The 22,123-nt window shown below is 37.7% G+C and overlaps 1 protein-coding gene across 1 annotated transcript in view; it reads left to right on the top strand.

The window, feature by feature from the left end:
- RNF217 (ring finger protein 217) overlaps positions 1 to 15,766 on the top strand; it is a 57,464-nt gene extending 41,698 nt beyond the window's left edge. The window contains exons 3-6 of the mRNA XM_080616360.1: positions 1,689 to 1,853; positions 8,152 to 8,353; positions 13,308 to 13,379; positions 15,480 to 15,766. Coding sequence (XP_080472486.1) covers positions 1,689 to 1,853; positions 8,152 to 8,353; positions 13,308 to 13,379; positions 15,480 to 15,553 — 513 coding nt within the window. The 3' untranslated portion in view covers positions 15,554 to 15,766. The remainder of the gene's footprint in view (positions 1 to 1,688; positions 1,854 to 8,151; positions 8,354 to 13,307; positions 13,380 to 15,479) is intronic.
- Positions 15,767 to 22,123: the final 6,357 nt, after the last annotated feature.

Here is a 22,123-nt window from a genome sequence, read left to right as displayed (position 1 = left end):
TAAAGGTAAAATAATTGGTCAAACAGTGCTGCACAAACAGAGATACATCACTTCATACAAATGAAACTATAGCTGTTACGCAGTGCTGCAGTGCAAAAAAAACCATGTGCTCTCTACAGGTGAAGTTAAAGACAGCCACTGAGAAGTGGGTCAGCTAGCATCATATAAATGCTCAGCTTGATCCATTTTGTCAATTAGGTTTTTAGTATGAAACATTAAAGGTAAAAAACTAAATGCTAACCCTGGTGTCTGGAACTCGGGGAGTAGTAAGGACAGCAGATGTCTTCATTTCTCCATCATGCATCAGAGATGGGATCAGCTTTGTATTGGCACACAGGTAGTGATGGATGTAGCAATTGCACATATAAATAGTAATTTTGGCTGCCTCTCAGCAAAAAGTAAGATACTAATTTATGGGAGATTGGAATGCCTGCTTTGGACTCTCCCTGGAGCTGAGGCAGCACGCCACCAGTCAGGATGTCTGAGCAGAGGGCGCAGCAACTGGAAGGAGTGAGGACTGCAGAAATACCTTTTGAGGGCTTCACATGTATCTCCACCCTAGGATGTAGTTTCTTGAGCAGCACCCCCACACCATGCATGGCCAGCACAGACACATCAGTGGTTCAGTGGTGAACTAAGTCTGGATACAGATACAACCAAAAAGCTTTATTTTTTGGCTGGATGAATTCCTTAGTCCCATGCATCAGGTGGTACAAAGCCAGGGCAGTGCTAGGCATGGGCTGCAACTGGAGCTGGTGAACAGGGCTCAGCATTTGCTTGAGATGTGCCCTCCCATCTTTCAGGCTGAGACATTTTGGTGCCAAACACAGCAGAAGTTAAGATGTTGCAGGAGCCTAGATGTGCTTGTGTCTAACATGGCTTGGAGTTCTTGGTTTCCTTAGTCATTGTCCAGTTAGGAGGCCTGTCTTCAGTCAGATAAGCACCTGCAGTGTGCCTCTTACTATATATTTCTATAAACATAACAGCTGCCATTGCTTTTCCAAAAAACTGCTGGGCTCTGGAGGAGGACATGGTGACGATGGTACTTGTTTGATGCAATGATTTAAAACCCAGGGAGTGAGAAGAACGGATCCTTTCTTAATTTAGGAGCTTGGCTTGTGATTTTTTGCTGTTAGGTGTGGTCTGTAGCAAATGGGCTGTCTGACACAGCCTCAACTTGCCCTTGCGCAATCAGGACCATTTCTGATACAAGCTTCGTAACTCATCCTGGGCTGTGTAGAGACCCTTCATAAGACTGGGTACTCCCTGGTAATAGCCTTGGCAGTGAAGTTTTTAACTAGAAGACTGAGCTCCACCGTGCTGAAAACTGGCTGCTAATTTTCACATGATCTAAAATACGTATCAGAGGCAACTCGGTAAGCTTCCTGGATTTTTCCTTTTGCCTTCTGAGCTGCCTGGTGCATTCGGGAAGTTTAAACCAAGCTACTTATGCCTTGTTTGTTTGGGGCATTTCCTGGCTTTAGCAATTAGTTCTGTATTTTCTCCCTTTTAAAAAGGCAACAAGTCAACTTCCACAACATCTTGTTTTTTAAAACAGACCCTTCAAAAGTTGTTAGACCTTTGCTGGGCAGCTATTCTCTTAACTGAAGACCAGTGTTTTTAGAATGGGCTTTCCAGTTGTGTCAGCACCCAGCTTGCAAACGTGTGGTGTTTTCTCATTTGTACAGATCCAGTGTCCATCTTGCCAATTTGTCTGGTGTTTCAAGTGCCACTCTCCCTGGCATGAAGGCATTAACTGCAAAGAATACAAGAAGGGAGACAAGCTATTACGTCACTGGGCCAACGAAATCGAACATGGGCAGAGGAATGCCCAGAAATGTCCAAAATGCAAGGTGAGCTGTTCTCCCTTGGCTTGCAGGTAGTGACTTCAAACTGTTGAAATGTGTATTTAAAGTATATATTTGTAGCTTCTGCTCAGCATGGGAAATGGAATTCACACTTGAAGCGCGGATTCCTTTCGATTGAGGAAAAACAGGTCATATATTTAACTTACTGGTTCCTGCACTGATTCTGCAGAATCTCTGGATATAAAAGAAACATTATGGAAATCATGAGAGGGGGCTTTGATGTACGCTTATAACGAACGTATGTTACAGAATAAATTATTCCTAAAGTAAAGCTTCAAAGAAGTGGAAAGCTTTATAGATATATGATGCCCTTTGTCATGTTTTCCAAAGATGCTGAGTGAATTCAGTTTCCAAGTAAGGCAGAAAGTACTTTATCAACAAATTGACTAAGAGCAGCTTTAAGGTTTGACAAAACCAGAAGTTTTTAAGATTAAATGTCAGTTCTTCACAAACCTTCTTCTTGAATTAGTTTGTCAGCACTGGAGTCTCACGCCTTAAAAACATCATTAATCTCTTCCAGGATAGGAAATATTTCTCACTACTCAAATGAGATGCAACAGCCTCACACACCCCTCCCTGGCTGCCCTTAGTGAAGGTGGCCATTATGTTTTTTTACTATTTTTTTCACAGCACTTATCTCCAGCTACTGACAGAGTAGTTACGTCCAAATTAGATTATCCTTTTTATTGAAAGGGAGTATGCTGTCAGATAGTACCCTATCTATTGCTCTGCGTCTGCTTCATGGAGAGGACAAAGTAAAGAAACTGGGGGATTTGATAGGAAATAAATACTGAAAGGGAAGATACGCTTCTGAATGTCCAAAGTATACTTTTGTCTGCTTTGAGCCTTACCCTGTGCAAGTAAAAGAATGTTTATCAGTTTACTAATTAACTTATTTTGGTCTTTGGGAATGAAATGCCTGTGGTGCCATAGCTTGAAATGGAAAGATTTCCAAACACTGAGTAAAATTCAGAAAGCTCTGAAATCAGCAGTTGGTTGTTTACCCTTTCTCCCTCCTACACACACATGACATTTTAACAGAGTTTTAACAGCTTGCTGTTTGGTAAGAGTTGATAGGTTCAAGCCAGTTCTAAAAATGTTCACTTTCTGGGCAGTCTTACAGTAAAATACTTTAATGAACTTTGCTCCTTTTGGACTGAGAAGTAGTATGTGTTTTGGTTTTAATTCTTTGACTTCTGTCCAGATTCAGTTTTTATGACAATGCAAATGGTGTAGCTGTTGAAATAAGTTGTCCAAAAAAGAAGAAAATGCACCAAGCAAAAAAGTATGAACATGTAAAAGCAGAGGAAAGAGAAAGGGATAGCTGTTTTAGCTCCTAACGTATTTATCTTTAATAAGTTTTAAATTTAAACTACTGAATATAAAACTGTTTTCACCGTGTTCAGAAAGAAAAGGCTGGACACTTGAAGCTTTCCCAGGTTAAGTCACTTATTTTGAAGCCTGATGTTACATGAGTTTGGCTATTAATTTCAAAAATAATTTGTTTAGCAATCAAAAGAAAATAAATCCTCCAGCATGGTGGGAGGCAGTATGGAAAGTCATGAAACTAGCACAGAAAAAGATCCTTTGTTTAACAAGTCCTTTCTGGTAATGTGGTGCTATAAGTGAACATTAAAGAGGGAATTCAACCGTTTCATAAACTGTGCTGCTACCCCACTCTGACATTTCTTTGGGTTTTTTTTTTTTTTCCTTCAGGGGTGAAAAAAGTTACTCCTGCTCACAACCTCCAGTATGGTTATATCAACACATTGTATTTAAATCAAATCTGTAACTAGCAAGTAATCAAAAGAACCACTTACTGAGCAGTTAGTGCTCCTGTTGTTTTTCTTTTTTCTTTCTTAATTAATTGGTTGTTGGGTAGTTAAAAGAAGTACATGTTATGCAGCATTCTTCATCAAAGCATCAATAGATACCATGGCACATGGGGATAAATATACCAGCAATATGCAGTCAGGGGAATTGGAGGTAATATTTTCTCTGCCTCTCTCTCCAGCCATTTCCCAAAATCTCTCTCAAAAAATAACATTGAATCAGATGACTATTGCATTTTCAAATAAAATAGAGAAAAGTGACAGAGAAAACAGACTTGATAACGTACTATTTGATTCATCCTTGTTCCAGATCCACATAAGCAGTGTTTCAGGTGACAACATATTTTATTTTGATACATGCATATATTGTACTCAAAAGACCTCTTTTGTGTTTTGGTTAAAAATTGCAGCATCCAAAACTTGACAAATAGATTGAAGAAGAGTCAAGATTAAATTATAAGTGTCATGATATTAGTATTCAGTCTTTATACTAAAACTGAAGCTAACAGAAATTAAAAGTAGAAACTTAGAAGAGATAGAATTTCTTTAATGAGGTAACTTGAACAATTACTGGTAATTTCGAAGGTGTAATATAGCTTACAGTGTAAACTGTGACCATATTTTAGATATCTTATGGAAATATATATACACACAGATTCACTCTTTAAGTAGCCATACCACAGAGAAGTAGAATGCACCATTATTATCTTGTCTGGGCATGCAGATGAGAAAATGGGAACACTCATATGGTGTGTGTATGTGTATATATAGGCAGATCCTTAGGCAAGTATTCACAAGTTTTTCAGTGGTTTTGGTAAGTACTTTGAAGGACATAATCCTTGTTAATGTGAATACTAGTAGGCACTGTTAAATAAGCTTAAACTTGATTACCTTCTCCTGTAGGTCAACACGGCTTTAGTGCATCTAACAGAAATAGCTTCTATTTACCTGGTCTCTCTAAGATAATGCTCACATAAGCAAATACAAATGTTACACGTTGTCAAAGTACATGATTATAGATTCACAGTGTGGATATATGTCAGTGTGGAAATACTAAAAGTTGCTACTTTTTAAAACTAGATCTTAAGTTAATTTTGACATATTTCTTCTTTTAATAGAGCCTTTTCAAAATTTATTACACAGTAATACAGTGTCTTGTTCTAGAGGGAGCTGGCTAATGTGTGAAAATTTGCTATGTGTTAATAGATGCCTTTTCATAAAATCTATAATTTGTTTTGGGTTTCCCCACTACTGTTTTAGGGTGTTATTTTTTACAAGTTCTTGCAAAACCGTGGTTGCAGCAAAATGCCTTTTTTCCACAAGTGTTTTTACAGTACAGGAAACCAAGGAAGTACTTCACGTTGGTGTTACCTTACCACAGATTTCAATATCAACACTGTCTGAGGAAACACCAAACAGTGGCTCTAGCTTAGAAAGCTTCAGACAAAGGCAGAAACTTAAATGCGGATGTCAATGCAAATCAAGGAGTACGTACTTATCTGTGGATTCCCTGTTCTGATTAACACGAGTATTACCAAATAACTTTGGGCATAGTTTTTGAAAGCGCTCTGCAAGTTATTTCTCATCCTCTGAAGGGAGGAGAGTTCTTGCTTATATATGAATGGATAAGGCTGTGCACCAGATTTTCTGCAGGAGTGGAGGAGAAATGCCCACACTCATCCTCAGATCTCTTGGAAATGATTTCTCTAGAAGATTTCCATGCAAGGGCATATAACATGCAGAAGGGGTAAAGTGAAGGTCTGAAATAGCCACTGAACTACCTCAGTTGCTTCCTTAAGACTCTTAGCTCTCTGTGCTTTGCCATCGGTATGTAATTTTTCACCCTTCTTGGTCTGGGAGCCATTCTTTGATTTCTGAATGACTAAACCTTTCCCCATAAGGTGAGAGTATGTCCTTGGGTTTGAGCAGACTCTGGGAGCAGGATGAAGCCAGTAACCCTTCCTGAAGGCTTGGACACAGAAACTGGGCTTGCAGTCAGTTATTCTCACATCTTGCTTCCTCAACCTCCACCATGCTGCTAGGGAGCCTGAAGTTACAGGGCTCTGAACCCCGCACGGCTGCAGCTATCTATAGCAAGCTGCGTTCCCAGCCCTGTACATTACCCCTGCTGCGTGCCACAGTATTGCCAACAGAGCAGGAACACTCATGTGATATCTGACCCACTGGTAATTGCTTTCCCACCCTATAGATTTGTAATCCATTTCTGTCAGTGGATTATTCTAAGGGGAAGGAGACATGTCCCTGTGAACAGGAGCTGAAGTTAATCTGGTGAGATGTCATGTTTTAGGCTTGAAAGCAGCCTGACTGAATCATACAATGTTCATCTGGCATTGTCAGTCTGTGTGCGTATACTAGGGAATTCAAGCCCCACATCTGAAGTTGGTTTTTATTTCATCTTTTTAATGAAGTCTTCCCTTTTAGAAAAGGGAAAGCTTTTTGCAACAAAATATATAGGCAAGTACAGCGACATGTTCCAAATATGCATCTTTTGCAGACAGTTAAATATGAGCAAATAAGTATCCACTAAAAGGTTTTTAATGCTTTTAATGTGTAATTGCAATATGTGTCCATAAGAAAATAAATCCTATATAAACCTCTTTATGTTTTAAGAGGACAGTATGTTTGGGGGATTTAGAGCAGAAACAAATAGATTCATAAGCGATCGAGGAGTGATGCTTGGCTAACTGGAGCTGGGATGTAGAAAGTAAGGTTTTATAGCCCAGTCTCTTTTGTGAATGTCTTTCCCATTGTATGTGCAAAAGAAGCATTTGAAAGTGTAGAAATAGGAATTCTGAGATGACTAGTGTTGGCACAGGAATGTTGCCAGGTATATCTGGAACGGCTGCTAACTAAATCTGCCCTGGAATCTTTTACCGGGAGCATTGCTGGTGGAAAACATCACTTTGTTACATGTATGAAGTGCCATTTTCAGTAGCTGTTCAGGTGAGCAAGATTTTCAGTTGCCAGATGAACCCTGATTAGCACCAGAGAAAAAACACACTTGGCCATCTCAAGCATGTCAGAAACCCAAGGAGTCACAAGCCTCTTTTGAGGTGAGAGGCTTCCCTTGTACCTGAGCTTTCAGCATCTCTGGTGCTTGCAGGGCCACTGAATGGTGATGCCTTGTCTCTACCCATACCTCACTGCAGAATACCTGTAGATACAGGGGAAAATTTCAGGAGGCATTCATTCATCCATCGCAATCTTCAACAAATAAAATTCCAGTGGGGTGTAAGGGGAAAAAAAATATTCCCAGGGAAGAGTGGTGAAGCATGGAGCAGGTTGCTTAAAGAGAGTGGTATGTACCCATACTTGGAAGTTTTTAAAATCTAGCGGGATGAGGCCTGGAGCAGTCTGATCTGACTTTGAAATTAACCCGGCTTGGAGTTGGTGGTTAAAATAGCTGACCTCTGAGGGTCATGTCCAACCTCAATTATTAAGTAATTTTATCTTCCATTCACTGTGGGGTATGATCCTGGGACAGGGTCTGGGGGAGGTCTTTAGCAATTTTGTAAGCTAGGGAAAGTGTGTTTACCACCCTGTTAGCTATATTTTCAATTGGCAACATTTAGTAGTAGCTTGTAATCATAATTGATCCAGTGAAATATTCGGTCTCAGGACTACCCTCTCGCTTGAGACTCTCAGAACTATTAACTAAAACTGAAGCCTTGCTAAGTCTGTGCAAAGCAGGTAAATTTACCAGTTCTGCAGAAAAGTACGTGGAGATACAGGAAGGGAACTGTTTATGCAGGCAGTCATTAGAAGGATGGATGCAGATCCTAGGTAGCCCAGCTTCATGCTGTTCTATGGGCATTATGAAAGCTGGGTGCAATTCTTTAATACAGTTTGTGGAAATTATTTTTTTTAATTTTTTTTTTTTCAAATTAAAAAACCAACCCATACTTTTCAAATCATTCACTCTAATAGCGCTTTTTCTGGTATTACAAAATGCAGCATCAGTTCATGGTGGGAAAGATAGTGGGGCCACAGGTGGCAAAAGAGGGAAACCCATCTGTAGAGGGGTCAAATCGAGTTCATAACTTCATTTACTGTGCTGTTTTTATGTTTAATAAAGTTTGGTGCTGATGTATCTACTTCAGTAATAAAACCAAATTTTTTAGTAAGGGCAAGGATCACTCAGATGCTCATCTGATACAATGAGTGTTTAAAGAAAGAAGGAATTTCATATACAAAAGCATGTATTGAAATCTGGAATCAACTACAGCTCATATTTGGTGTTCTAAAACATGCCTTAAAAAAACATTGTTGTCTTAGGACAGCTGAAGTATTAATTAATGCAAATGGTGAGGTAAGCAGGGGATTGGCTGCAGTGTCTTTTCATCCAATTCATGGACTGAAGGGGGTAGTGCCTACTTTCCTGTGCTTAGAGAGGGGGGGAAAAAGTAACCTTTTCTCTTCTGCTGGTACAGATCCACATCCAGAGAACAGAAGGGTGTGACCACATGACCTGTTCCCAGTGTAACACTAATTTCTGTTACCGTTGTGGGGAGAGATACCGCCAGCTCCGGTTCTTCGGAGATCACACGTCAAACCTCAGTATCTTTGGATGCAAATACCGCTACCTCCCCGAGAGACCACATTTAAGGAGATTAGTGCGAGGCTCTGTCTGTGGTGAGTGGATAAATGTTCCTTGTGGAGAGCTGCACAATGAGGTGATTGAGTGCGGGAGTCAATAATAGTTAAATAAAACCTAGTGCTTTAATGTGTTGGATGGGCAGCCTGTTGTTCAGTTATGTAAAAGGTGGTTTGCTAAATATATTTAAATAGTATTTGCACTCCCTTTTTTGATGGGCTACATACGTGTATAAGTATCATGTTCTCTTCTGCTTCCTAGCATTTTTTAATAATAAGCAAACTGGAAAAATACTGTCAATATGAGTGTTGCTTGCTGTGATTGTTATTCTAAAAGCATAGTAAAGATACAGAAATGAACAGGAAAGTGGATGAAAATTAAAAATTATTGGATGTGCCTACTCTGGTAAAATCCAATGCATGAGAAGATCTAGTATAGATTAAAGACAATGCCGGCACTAGAGCACATAGATTATAAACTGTTCATTAATAAATTTAGGCATAAAATTCAAGAACCATTTCAAAGCACTTAGTAAGGTTGCAGAAGAGCTTTTAGTAAAGCCACTATAGCAAGCAATGTTTTTTTAAAATTGTTCTTCGTATGTTTGATGGAATTACTGTGATAGCAAAGGACTGCGCTCAGAGGTATTACCGAGTCAGTGCTTTTCACATGCAGAATCTGGTAATCTCATTCCAAGGTTAAATCTTCTATGTACAATGGAGATACAAATATAAAATTAGTGGGGTTTATCACAGATCTGCAAAAAATAACATTCTTGTTGACTTAATTTTTGCAATGGTTTACAGGTAACATATCTAAATATGCAGTTGGCATGTTTAAATGCCACATACAAAGTCTAAAATACAGGTGCATGTACACTTTATGAGTAACTACCAAAACACTGCAGAGCGCTAACAGAACTCACGTGTGAAAATGAAAAAATAAAAACTTCCTCAGTTTACATGAGATTAGATTTCAGGAATTGAGGTCACTGCTCTTCCTCCACTGGGTTAGATTTTGGCTATGATTGGCATACGTGAGCTACTCTAGATTTTTGTACTATTTCCACACAAGCACACATGTGGGTATGGACACATCTTTTTAAGAAGGAGTTATATTGTTGTAAGACTATATCCCCTGACATTTTTCTTTTGAGACAGTATAATCCCTAATTGTGATACAGTGTCAGGTCAGTTTGTGGATTCTGCCATCTTCGATGATGGAAATTTGGCAAGATCAGCTATCTTTATAGAACTTCAACAGAATTGATCTGTGTCTTTTAATTGGGTGTGTGAAGCTCTGTGTAGTGAGTTTGTCCCCAGCAGTGGTCAGTTAGAATCCCCTCCCTATTTACAGTAATCACTGTTTTAAGTACTTCCTTAGCTAAGGTTTGTATCTGAACCTTTGCTTAATAATTATCAATAGATATATCCTTCACCAATTTATACAGTTCTTAAGTTTTGGCTTCCACATCATCTTTGGTAAGGGCTGTAGGATTTCAATATGTGTTGTGTGAGATCTTTCTTTTATAGACCCTCCATCACATTCTTTGTTGGTGGTCTTTGATTATTTTTAGTATTATTATTTTTTATTTTCTTGTTTTTAACTGGAGCTTCCTAGTCGTAATCATTTAAGATCGAGTTGAAAACCCTGAAGTGTTTAATTCCAGTTAGGGATCACACCTAGGCTCAGAGATGTTCCATTAGCTACAACCATAAATGTAAATATGTTAAGGCTTTATAAGGCAGGAGGGGAGCATTCTCAGTAGAAGGTGTCACTGTACAAGCCTGGATTTTGTTTCCATTCTCAGAATCAGCAGAAGACATTAGAAGGAGGAGATGGTAGCAGAGAGGCCATCAAAAGCATCTTGTAGCAAGAAATAAAGGTTGGCTGTGTCGTAGTAAAATGCCTCTGCTAGTTAGCTAAGTAGTCGAAATTCAGAGAGCATTATCTTGGCTGTCAGTGGAAGACTGGTGAGGTGTTGCTACACATTTTCTTCTGTGACTCTTTTTACTTTCTTGCTATGGAAAATAAATACTTAAGTAAACGTAGTGATTTTGTAGCCTTGTGCAGGAAAGGGGTTTTGGCTTGTTTCGACCAAATCTGGGTGGGTGGGGCATGTAGAAAGGAAAGAACACTTCATGGCAGGCTGGTATGCTCTCATAGTTTGTTGAGAAGCAAGGAGTTGTGCCTACAATCACAAACTGTTCTGTAATAAAAATAAGAGAAAAGCATTTATGGCAGCATAAATTTTTAAAGATACTTTTCTTCATAAATCAATGTTTTTTGTAAAGGTAATGGACATAACAGCGAGAAGAAGAAAACCTGGGAGCAGAAGGTCTCTGAATTTGATGACATTTTCTCCCTTCTTTAGCAAGCATATTTTATAGAGAAGCTTTGTCCTTTGACCAGTACAGTAAGGTGAAATTGCTTTTGTCCTTCAGTCGCAGCAGATGTAGAGATTCCATTCTCATAGTAATTATTTGGCTGAATTGTTGAAGGCAGAATTTTTTCTTAGAACTGGAGTTAGTGATGAATGGCACAGAAAGGAGAAACATGTTCAGTTGTCTTAAATGTACTTGAAGTCGCCTATAGGTACTCGATAAGACTCTTTAAAAACAGATGCAAACTTGTATTAGAACTTAACATAGATATATGACTAGTTTGATGTGTAAATAGGTACTTTCAGTGGCTCTGTTGCTTAAACATAAAATTATATTTGGACTTGAAAATCAGAACTTTATCATATGCAAATTATAAAATTGTTTTAGAAAACTATTAATTTTTTTTCACCTGGCAAAGGATTCTCTAGGGATTTATGGGTGTTTGTATAGATTACCTTAAAACCTGCAACCAAACCCAAAGTTATGCAAGAGAAAAATATTCCTTCATGTTTCTTTAAGTACTTTCTCATTTTGCAGAAAACATCATCCTCTATGACACAAGTAATGCAGCCCCTCTGAGACACCAGCAATTAATTGTAATTTGTACAAGTCTTGTTCACCTTTTGTTAACTTACTCTTAATTTTAGTTTACAAAGCCGAAGAAAGGTAAAGGATTTAAATGTGATAGTTATATAAGGAGAAAAGTATTTTTTTTTGTTTTTAAAATTTAATCTTTAGAAAGAATGCATTGATAACAAAAAGAAGATACTGTCCCATGACAATGAAAGGTCATTTTATTCTGTACAGTCCTGGAACTACGCAATATTTGTAACTTCATATACACAGGCAGAAGGAAAAAGGCACTCACTTATGCTTTATTTTACCTCTGAGTTAGTTTATGAAATGTAAGTAAACAAGTCCTTAAACTGCATTAGTTTAGGAACCGTTCTTTGTGTCTGCAAAGAAATTACTCCACTCAAAAGCTAGTTTAGCCCTTTCTGCAGGCTTTATTTCTGTGTATTTAATCACCAGTTTAGTGATTTAATATTTTTATAATTTTGGTACTAAACATCATAATTTTCCAACATTCTAATTATATGGTTATTGATAAAGAGAGTTCATACCTTAAAATAATCTTTTATAAAGTTTACTTTGAAATAGTTAAAGGCTTTGGTAATGTTTTTAATTGCTCATTTTTGGAGTTTTCTCGAGGTTTTCCATCACTCTACATTCCTTCTCCTGTCTATACTTGACTGTTTTGCTTGGACAACTTCTGTGTAGCAGAACAACTTTCTGTGTATGCAGCACAGTGGAGTCCCAAGCAGGTCCACCGTTATGATGCCTAGCAACTAGAGTAATACCAATAACATTTGCCAATATTTTTCTTCTAGGAATTAATGCTTTCCACCCACAACACTTCTATGAAATATAAAAGCTATAAAAATCAAAACAGAGCATGAAAAGGACCTTTTACATTAAAATGTTGTAAATTTTTCCAAAATATCTAATTTTTCCCTCAGACTGCCCAGATTAGTGGCTCAGGTTATGGAGGGGTTTACATCATTATTGAATGAGGTAATCCTTTCAGTGCAATCTGATACAAGTGACTTGAGGGAGAGGAGGGAAGGGAGGGGTAACAAACTTGCTTTTCCTCTCTTCTTAGAGGTGACCTTTCAAATGCATGCATAACTTAGAGAGCTGCTTAAGTTCAAAGGCTTGATCAGACTGCTGGTGTATCAGTAAAAATGCCTGCTCTGCTGCATTTTTCAAAGAGCTGAGACAAGTGATGTCTTTAATCCAGCCACTCAGCCAACACAGCCTGGGAGACTCTGCTGTTCTGTTGAAAGCATGCAACCTGGGAAAGATAACTTGGACTCAAAGTTCAGTTTCAACTTCAGTGTTTCAGGAGGAGCCTTGCCTTCTCTCCATGCATTTCTACAGATCATGAACTCACCAGAAATAAAGAATATGAGCATTCTTTATTTGTTCCTAGTCATATACTAGCCAGTGTCCTGCACAACCTCACCAGCTTACTCATGTAAGAGCAGCATCATACCCTTTTAAATATTGATCCAAAATAGACTTGGCTGTGGTTTGATTTAGACCTAAATCAGACCTATACATGAGGACATCACCATAACATTTTAAAGTGGGCAGAAGCATATTTAGAGGTGATGGTCCCATCACCTTGAGCTAACCTAAATTCTCCAAGATGCTGGTTTGATTGGCATCTTTCCAGGGTGGTTGCTGTGCAGAAGGATTCCGGAGAAGCCAGAAGATAGTAGCCCTGTAGCTATCAAGTTCCTGTCAATGCCTGAGGGATTTCAGAATGGAAAGAGAAGTAAATGCGAGCTGTGAATGTACAAAATGAGCTGTGCTTGGATTGTTACAGAGGGTGAAGAGGGCAGAGAGAAATGTGTGCAGGGAGCTGGCTGAGCAGTGGTAGCTCTTAGCTGGGTTTGTAGGAGGAATTTACAAATAGGAATCCTAATAAAGTATCAAAAACCAAACCTACTTTTGGGAGTCTGATATTGAAATATTTATGGATGATTGGAAAGGGAAAAATAAAATGCCTACTTTGAATTATTTAATGAATTTTGCATTTCAGCTGGAAAACTACTCATTACACCCCTAATACTGGTTCTGGGACTGGCATTGGGAGCCATAGCTGTTGTAATAGGTAAGAGCTACATGTGTGAACAAGTCTAATTCTGATTTTCTGTATGACATCTCAGTATTTTAATCTTGGAGATTGACACAAAGTACAAATTTTACAGATAATGTTTTAGCATAAAGCACATGACTTTTTTTCTAAAAACTTTGTCATTAGAATCTTTTTTCTGACTTGTATTTTATGCCTACTAGTTTTATTTGGCTTTCTGAACTAAAATCTTTAACGAGTATAGCTAAACAAGTGAAAAGGCCAGAGTAATTTAAACGCAGCCTTGGGCACTCGCTGACTTGGACCCTCCCTTTAATCACCCCAGTGAATCACAATTCTAAGGTCTTGGTTATGTGCATGGTAAGATTTATGGGGCATTAGGCATAGTCCCCAGAGCCCTCCAGCTTGAAGATGACAACAACAACAACAATAAGGCAGCAAATTGGGATGAATCAAAATCTGATTCAGTGCATAGGCTGCTAAATCGAATTCCATCGCAAAAAAAAAAAAAAAAAAGGTACTTGGAACTCATATAGTATCAAAGCTCTGTTAATGTGGTTGCATTAATGTGGATGTAGTTATTCTAGCTCTTTGCCTGGCTTAGCTGAAGTCTTCCACAGAAATTAAATAAGCCATAATGATAAACATATAATTTTGTACATGTAATTGCATTTCCACTATTTGTGTTGGCAATAATAATGTTAATGAGGGATCTAGCTGCTTTACCACTCTTCACCAAGCTACTTACTCCATTTAAAATTTGTAGTTCAGGTGCCTCAGGCCTGGGCACCTTTTATTTTGATACAGTGAAGCCAAACTATACCAGGACAGTTACATGAATAAGATTGTGCATAACCAAACAGCGTATAACCAAAATACTAATACAGCTTTTATGGACTACATCTAGCCAAATAAGGAATATTGCTATTAGTTTCAGTATTTAGGCTAAGAATACACATCTTTTTATTAATATTCTGTGTTGTATTCACTGAAGAGGGATATCTCTATAAAGATATAGAGAGATAGGTATCTGTCTTAAATATTTATTCTTTTTAGTGGCATTTTATTGCCCAAAGTATAGGTAATAAAAACTTCTTAATGCCAGTAAAGCTTATTTTGCTCAGCAGTCTGGTATAATCTATATTGGGAGAAAACCACTCATTTGCTTATGTTAAAAACTAAGAGGGTTTTGCAGTAATACAATAGCAATAATTGCAGTAATACCCAGTGTGCCATTAAAGTCCCCCATAAAATGGCTGGGTAAGATATGATCAAGAACAAAAGACATTGATTATTTATAGGAAAGATTTGGTTTTGAGGTAATTACAGCAATTTTGTTGTTAACACAACTGTTAAAGTAATGTCAGCAGCATTGCTGACCACCATTTTACAACATTTACAAGGCTGTTGAGCAAAGGAAGGACCCTAGTTACTGTAATAGCCTTTTGTCATATGTTGTTACTGTAGAGGGGTCTGAAAAGGAAGTCTTTCACCATTTCAGTCAGCTGATGGCAAGAGAAATGGGGAAGTGCTTCTCATTTGCACTTGAGAGTCCTTCTTATGACACTATTTTTCGCTTGAGTAAGTCTGATTTATGTATTTATTTTTCCTTTTACAACTTCCTTTCTCCCAGAAGACTTTCAAGAATAAATAGTTCCTTACCCAGGCAAGGATAAACTTTTGGTATTACTTCATAATAGATGCTTGTAAAAATAAATATTATTTAAAGGGGCAAAAAAAGTAAAGCTGTAACATGCTGCCTCTACGGCCAATGAAACTGGTTGAAAACTAGTTCAGTTAAATCAGCCTTGGATTTAGATCAAAGGATTCCCAATGCTTTTAAAAGTTTTAGTTTGTATCTTACACAAAACAACCTGGTTCAGGAGTTAAATTTGTCAGTGATGGGAGTAGGGTTAGTGGGAGTTTGTTGTAAAGTAAACAAAGTGTAACTTAACTCATTACTGAAGAGACTGTTGCAGGCTAGTGTATTTTCCGTCTTGTCCAAATTCTCTTGAGACATGGAAAGCTGCATCTGAATGTGTACATTGAAAGAACATAATGCATGCATAAAGGCTTGTGTTTAATTATAGTTTTCTTCTTCTTTTCTTCTTTTGGCAGGTTTATTTGTGTTTCCTGTCTATTGCCTTTGTAAAAAGCAGAGGAAAAGGTCACGGACAGGTATGCCCTGGTAAGGATGGACCTTACTCATCTGAACTGAGCTGGTCCTTCAAGGGCTATACACGCTTTGTGCAACAGAGCAATACAGTGCTGGTTAACAGCATCGAAACCACAGCCCTGGAAGAAGAATGGGGGATCTCCTGCTGTCTTCCCTCAGATAAAAACACTACTGCAGACCAGAAAGCCTCTTTGCTCTGGTGCACTCTGAACAAGATGGGCCCCCTGACTGCTGCTTTTTAAATGTTCTGGGTTTTGGGGTTTGGGTTTTGGGGTTTTTTTTAATTATTACTTTGGAGGGGTTTTTTGAGTCTAAGTTTCTGAACTAGACAATCAAAGTCTCTCTTGTAGCCACAACTTCTACCGATTTGGCCTGTGAAGAAAGCATTTAACTGCTAACATGTGCTCCGTTTAACTTCAGTGTCGGCCTTTAAGGGGGAAATGCTTAGAAGTGTTTGGACTCTTACTATGTACTGAGCATACTACTTTTGGTATTAAAAACTACTTCTGTAAATAACTTCCATCACACAGCATTCTGTTCAGCATACCAAAACCCCGTCACATGCCAGAGCACGACAGCTGGTTATCTTCCAAGGCCTAGGCAAGAGTGTAGATTGCCACCACCAAACTGCAGTGCCTCAGAGCAAAATAATCCTTAGTATTGAAAGCCCATTATACTTACAAATATGCTGATTGGGTTCAAGTCAGTATTTATAGCAGTCTATTAATATTGACTGGGGGGATGTGACAGATTTGTTAGGAGAGTATTGCATTCTGAAATCCTTCCAGTACAGAGGAAAAATTGAGGGATTTAGATAAGAGGAAGTGTGACTGGCCTGTTCTGTCCCAGATATCCCTGAAATGTGTTTGCAGGGAAGCTGGAAACCTGCTCTTCTGTTCTGACTTGGCATATAATACATATGCTGCACACTAGTTGTGTGAAGATTGACGGTGAAATTTTATAACCTAAATAGCACGTTTTGTTTGTTTAAGTAGGCTGCGTAAGTCTTAGAGTATCCTTTGATGTCTCATGAGGAAAATCTGTGAATTTTGGGTAAGGGGAGTGGTCATTAATTCTTAGGAGACCATTTTGTCCTTATTCTCTGCTTCCAGTGTTTCTCTTCCTGGCACATTACAGATCTGAAGGGAACAGTTATCCTTGCTCTTTTTTCCTAACTTCAGAGTGCTGCTGTTTGCTGCCAGACCTCTTTCTCAGTGCAAAACCACGAGCAATGTAATTCAGCGTTAGGAATCATCTACTGAGATTTTTTTCACTTTTGGTTATAATCCAAATTTATCATACAAATATAACTTAAAAATAGAGGAAAATAAATTTATGTAAGCAGAACACCAAAACAGTAAAGGAAGGTATCTACTTTAAAAATACAAGCTGGTCTTAAAGAAGATTGGATCTGTACTGTGAAGGTACTTTTTTTTCAGTGTGTGTGTTTGAAGATACATGTGTATATAAATAGTGAGAGGGGGAAGCAGGGAGATGGCAATGTCGTAACGAGTTTACAGACTTCAGAGTCTAGGCCTGCAAATAGCATATCATTTGAGAGGATGTACTTTGCACCACTTTCTTTGAAAATTGTTATTAAATCTGAATCTAGTTGTAATTTTTAAGCAAATAGTACTCTGCCCCGCCAACATAATACTGTTACAAGATACTCACTTTGACTTCAAAGCCTCAGTGGAAGAAACCAATGAATCTTGTTTACCTGGAAACACAAATATCAGCTTACTCGTAGCTGGCTAGTATGCTTGTTTTCTGTCAGCTTCTGGTTTTGCTTTCTTGGGGTTTTTTTCTTGTTGAAACAGTGTGTGCAAGCACAGTCAACAAGTACTTAATATTTCCTTTTGAATTTAAGGGCATGTTGACTCTCTTGTCCTAACGGTAGAAGTAGTACCTTTCTAAGATGTGCAAATTAAGCGGGGAAGCAATGACATTTAGAAGTAGAGTTCAAAGCGTATTGTCAATGCAAATCCACCCATTAATTAGATTTCTTCTTCTGTTTTCTATTTGTGTTCCATCTGAGGTTGGAAGCTGCCTTAAAAGTCTTGGTTTGAGTGTGTTTTCTGAGGCTATACATATCAGTTGTCTTTGGCTTACTCAGGGATTTTTATTCCTCTCTTTAAATGTCAAATAATGAAGATATTTTTGTATTATTTAGAAAAACCTTCAAACCTCAGAGTGAGATATATATATATATATATATAGACAGATTTGGGTTTGCAATGCAGTCTGTAATATGGTGTCAAACTATTCCACATGAGAATACTTTCGTACTTGAGATTATCTGTAATTACCTATACAGTGGGTCAATTTCTTTTCCTGTTTCTTTATAAATGTGTGAGATATTCTTACAGTCTTTGTAGCTGTTTTCACTCTGCTGTGTTTGCCATTTTCAGTTTCTGATGGGACTTCAGAAAGATCTGAAATTAAGATGTGAGAATAAAGTGCGTCAAAGGGAACATATTAGATCTGCACTTATTTATATCGGAAAGCATGTCACTGTGGGTGGAGGAAAGGAGCACGCATCTCTGCTCCTATGTTATCATTTCATCTAGGCCATTTTTATTTTATCCGTACAGATTAAATCAAAGGGAAATGGTTTGTCTTTTTTTACACATAGCAAAAAGAGGCATCTTTGACCTTGTAAAGATGAGAGAGTCTAATCTTGCTCTGTCAGTAGAAAAAATTATAGGAATGACAATAATACTTGCTTTTGCTTTTCTGTAGAATAGAAAAATGTTTCAAGAGGCAGCCAGAGTAGGAATATGGAAGTCTTTTTCCATTCCTATTAAAATATTCCCACTTGAATAGTACATAAATACAATTTTCCATTAATATTAAGTAACAAAAGCAACTGAAATAGTGGTTTAATACAAAACTTCGTTCAATAAAATGCTAGCTTTTAAACAGCTCTTCTCATATCTTGTATCAAATCCTACATACATCACAGTCATGTCATTTGTTTTACAAGAATTAAGTTATCAGTTTGAAAGAAATGGAATTAATTTAATTGAAAGGAAATTCAAGAACATTTTTATTATGTAAATGTGTTTGGTTTTTTTTTGTAACTGTCCTCTAAAGAAACCATCAGACTGTCCTACTCCATCTTTATTAGCAGAAAACTTCATCAGGCAGCTGAAATAACCTGCGAAGGCAGATTTCACACTACTGTATGCTGATCATCGCTGATCATCAGGTTTGCTTTCATCACGGTTAATATTTAAGATTGTTTATCCTTGTGCAAAGTTGTTGCTCACTGATATCTGTATTTGAACTAGGAAATACTTAAATCCATTCTACCTAGCATTCTGTTTCAAGCTTGCCTGGAAATGGCTCTACCCATGCTCTTGAGTCTCCTTGCATGCATGCAATTGGAGCTGGCGCCCTCCCTGCAGTGCCACGCCATGTGTGTTCTGTCCTGCCTGTGCAGGAGGGGACTGCTTTCCCTTTTGTCACTAACAGTAATTAGTTGTATTTCACTAATTGGGTCAGGTTTCAGGGCTGCTCAACCATGTCAGTAGCAGGGTGATTCTGACTGCTGTGGCATCTTGGAGCATAGTTAGGTATATTTGCAGAGCTTATCCAGGAGTTTGTGACTGGAAAATAATTGTGCTTTTCCTTGTGTCAGCTTATTAGACAGTGAGAACAGAAGTGAGAGGCAGAAGCGCAGTTTTGAGTAGCCTTATACTGTCTCTGACCCATCCGTTTTAGGTCCATGCGAAACAGTCTGTTAGTCTTCAGTTCTCACCACCTCTGTAATAAACAACATATTCATATCGTTCAAATGTCATTAAACACAGTCACTTTGAGTGATCCATTATCTTCCTTTGGAGCAGTGCAAATGTGTAAGATTTTGTATGGCTTTGGTGTTAGTAATGCTGACTTTGTAACTCTTCCTAGTATGTTAGATGCTTTTTCATTTGCATCTATTTATTGGTTCTGAAAGTTTGATCAATGTGAACTCTTACTTTATTAAAAATATTAATTTGCAGGGACTATTGCCAATTAAACAAGGAAGTGTTTGGGATCACCATCTGCTATTCTTTTTAGCCAAGGGGCTTTCTGCTCTTCCAAAGACCGCCATAGCTTGTGAGATGTGTAGGTAGGGCAGTAATTCTGTCAGAGCATAGAAATTCTTCAGTGAGTGAATAGTTTCTCTTGCCAGTTAGATATGAGAAATGGTTTAATATTCAATGGCCAAATAGTTTGCCATGCAGACTCTTTTATTATTTAGTTGTGGGGGTTTGTTTCTTGAGCAAACTTGGCATCATTTATAATTCTTGGGATGATTGTTGTGTAGGTCTGAGCTGTGGATAAGAACCATGGATTTTTTTTTATAGTTTATCTTAGATCTCAGATTTTGCTGATGGAAAGGATCCTACCTGAGGAAGCTGTGAGAGAGATAATTTCTTGGTTTCTTTTAATTTTGCAGCCTTATAGTTGCCAGTGGGTCAGCTTCATTCCTGACATCTGTCATAGCCCTGTTTAAACCAGGGAAGTTGTACTCATTTTTTTTTTTTATGCTAGTGTGGATTTTGGTCACAAATACTTCAATAAAAATATCTGGAAATGTGTTGAAGCCATTGTGCAGCAACTTGAAAATCTGGTTCACTTCTGAAGAAGTGCAAATTACTATGGAGCCTGTCCTCTCACTCGCAGAGTGACGCTATTTCTAGAGAGGGCAGGGAGTAGTGAAGTATTTCCAAATGAGATTCTTACTAAAGCAGATTGTCAGCGGAAGGAGTACTAGCTTTTAATGTTATAGAGACCTTCTTAATGCTTCAAGTCACTAGTAAAGTTAGAAACAACATCCACAGACAGTGTTAATAACATACCTGAAAATTCTTTATTCATGTAACAGATACTAACATGGTGCAAGAATTGGAATTACAGCTCTTCAGTATATTTTGGACTTAACACATAAACTTGAAAAAGAGGGCACATTCAAAAAGTTACATTGCTGATATATTTGGTGGCTAGTCTTGCTACTGTTACATGAAAAAACAGCTGTGCCTTGGTTCAACTGCAAGACTAGAAGCATTTTCACTTGAGTATTACTGAAGCTATAACACAACACCCCCAAATATTTTCCTTAATAAAACTAACAAATGCAGCTTATTGCAGTTACATACTGTTGCTTCCTGGCTGATTCTTCCTGTGCATAAGCGCTCAGGGTCTATACGTTCTCTCTCCAGTAAGGAATGGAATGTTCACCTCTAGGCAATTAATTGCTGATGGTCCTCTTAGCCTGACAGTGAAATACCATGAGGTAGGGAAATCAAAACTGATCTTGGAGTGCATGCTTTGATTTCAAAGATAAAAATGTGTAATAAGCTTTACTTACGTACTCCTTAGTAAAAATAGATACATAAATTTTGAAGCATAATTCCAGCTGTTTGTTTATAAATACATCTGTTTAAAAAACAGTAATAGAGTAGTTATAATAGCAGTTAGTTTATTAAAAAAACTCACTGTGCAAAAGAAAATCTTTTGGAGCTTTTTTGGCCAATCAGAACTTAAAAAACAAACAAAAAAACCCACCCCAAAACCCAACCTAATCTGAAGGGGCTTGAATGGATCAAAGTCAGAAGAGGAAGAACTTACTGTGTCAAAAAAATTTGATGTTTTTAGCATAAACATGGATTTTGCACATACCTGCTGAAACACATGCTAACCCCATTCAGTGTTGGAAACTTGTCATTCTGAAAGCAGTATTGTTAAAGTTTTAATCCACTGTCACTGAGCATGATGTTACTAATACAATGCCACATTTACCTCATTTTTAGAAGGAAAATCTACTTACAGAATCCAGACAAGCTGTTCAGACGTTTCAAACCTGTCCCATAAAAGTGCTGATGCAGTCAAGAAATATTTCCATGCCTTATGCAAGTTCCGGATAAGCAGATGGATTCAGTCTTTAGTCATGGAATATATTTTGCATAAAAAAATGCACTCTTAATAAGACTTTTTCATACCAATTTACATTCTGCTGCTTCATGTCCACAACTTTCAAGGACAGGAGTAGATTTACATTTCACTGTGTTTACCATCTTATAATAAAATGTTTACCATATTTCCATTTGTTACACACTTTATTTCTAATGCTCTCCTTTTCCTTCCACATTTTGTAATTTGAATCTGACTTGTGAAAATGGCTGAAGATGAAATTGGACCTGGAAAATGTGATCTCATAACAAGTTTCAGTAATGCTTTGCTGAGCTATACTAGCAAAAGATTGATTCTGTTGTATTGAAATTACTTGAATGCAAAATGTTGAAATCTGTTTTTCTTCAGGGCTTTTAATTTTGCATTTTTTTAGAAATGTAATTAAAAGCACAGTCACCTTTGTTACATGACTAACTGTCTGAGTGCAAATAACTTTTTAAGGTATTTGTTAACTCATGTGAACTATGGCAGAGATGAGAATAATAGGTGCTGAGAAAAAGGAAACATGGTATTTGAGGGGATTGTCCAAGCTGGACTTTATCTTGATTCCATGACAGTTCAATGAGAAATCTTCCTCTGCCCCCATTCCTTTTATATATTTTATGGTGAAGTATTCCTTTAGAAT

Source organism: Psittacula echo, assembly GCF_963264785.1.
Source record: "Psittacula echo genome assembly, chromosome: 4".
Taxonomy (NCBI): domain Eukaryota; kingdom Metazoa; phylum Chordata; class Aves; order Psittaciformes; family Psittacidae; genus Psittacula; species Psittacula echo.
The sequence above is the reverse complement of the archived record's forward strand: the minus strand, read 5'-3'. Positions and strand labels throughout refer to the sequence as shown.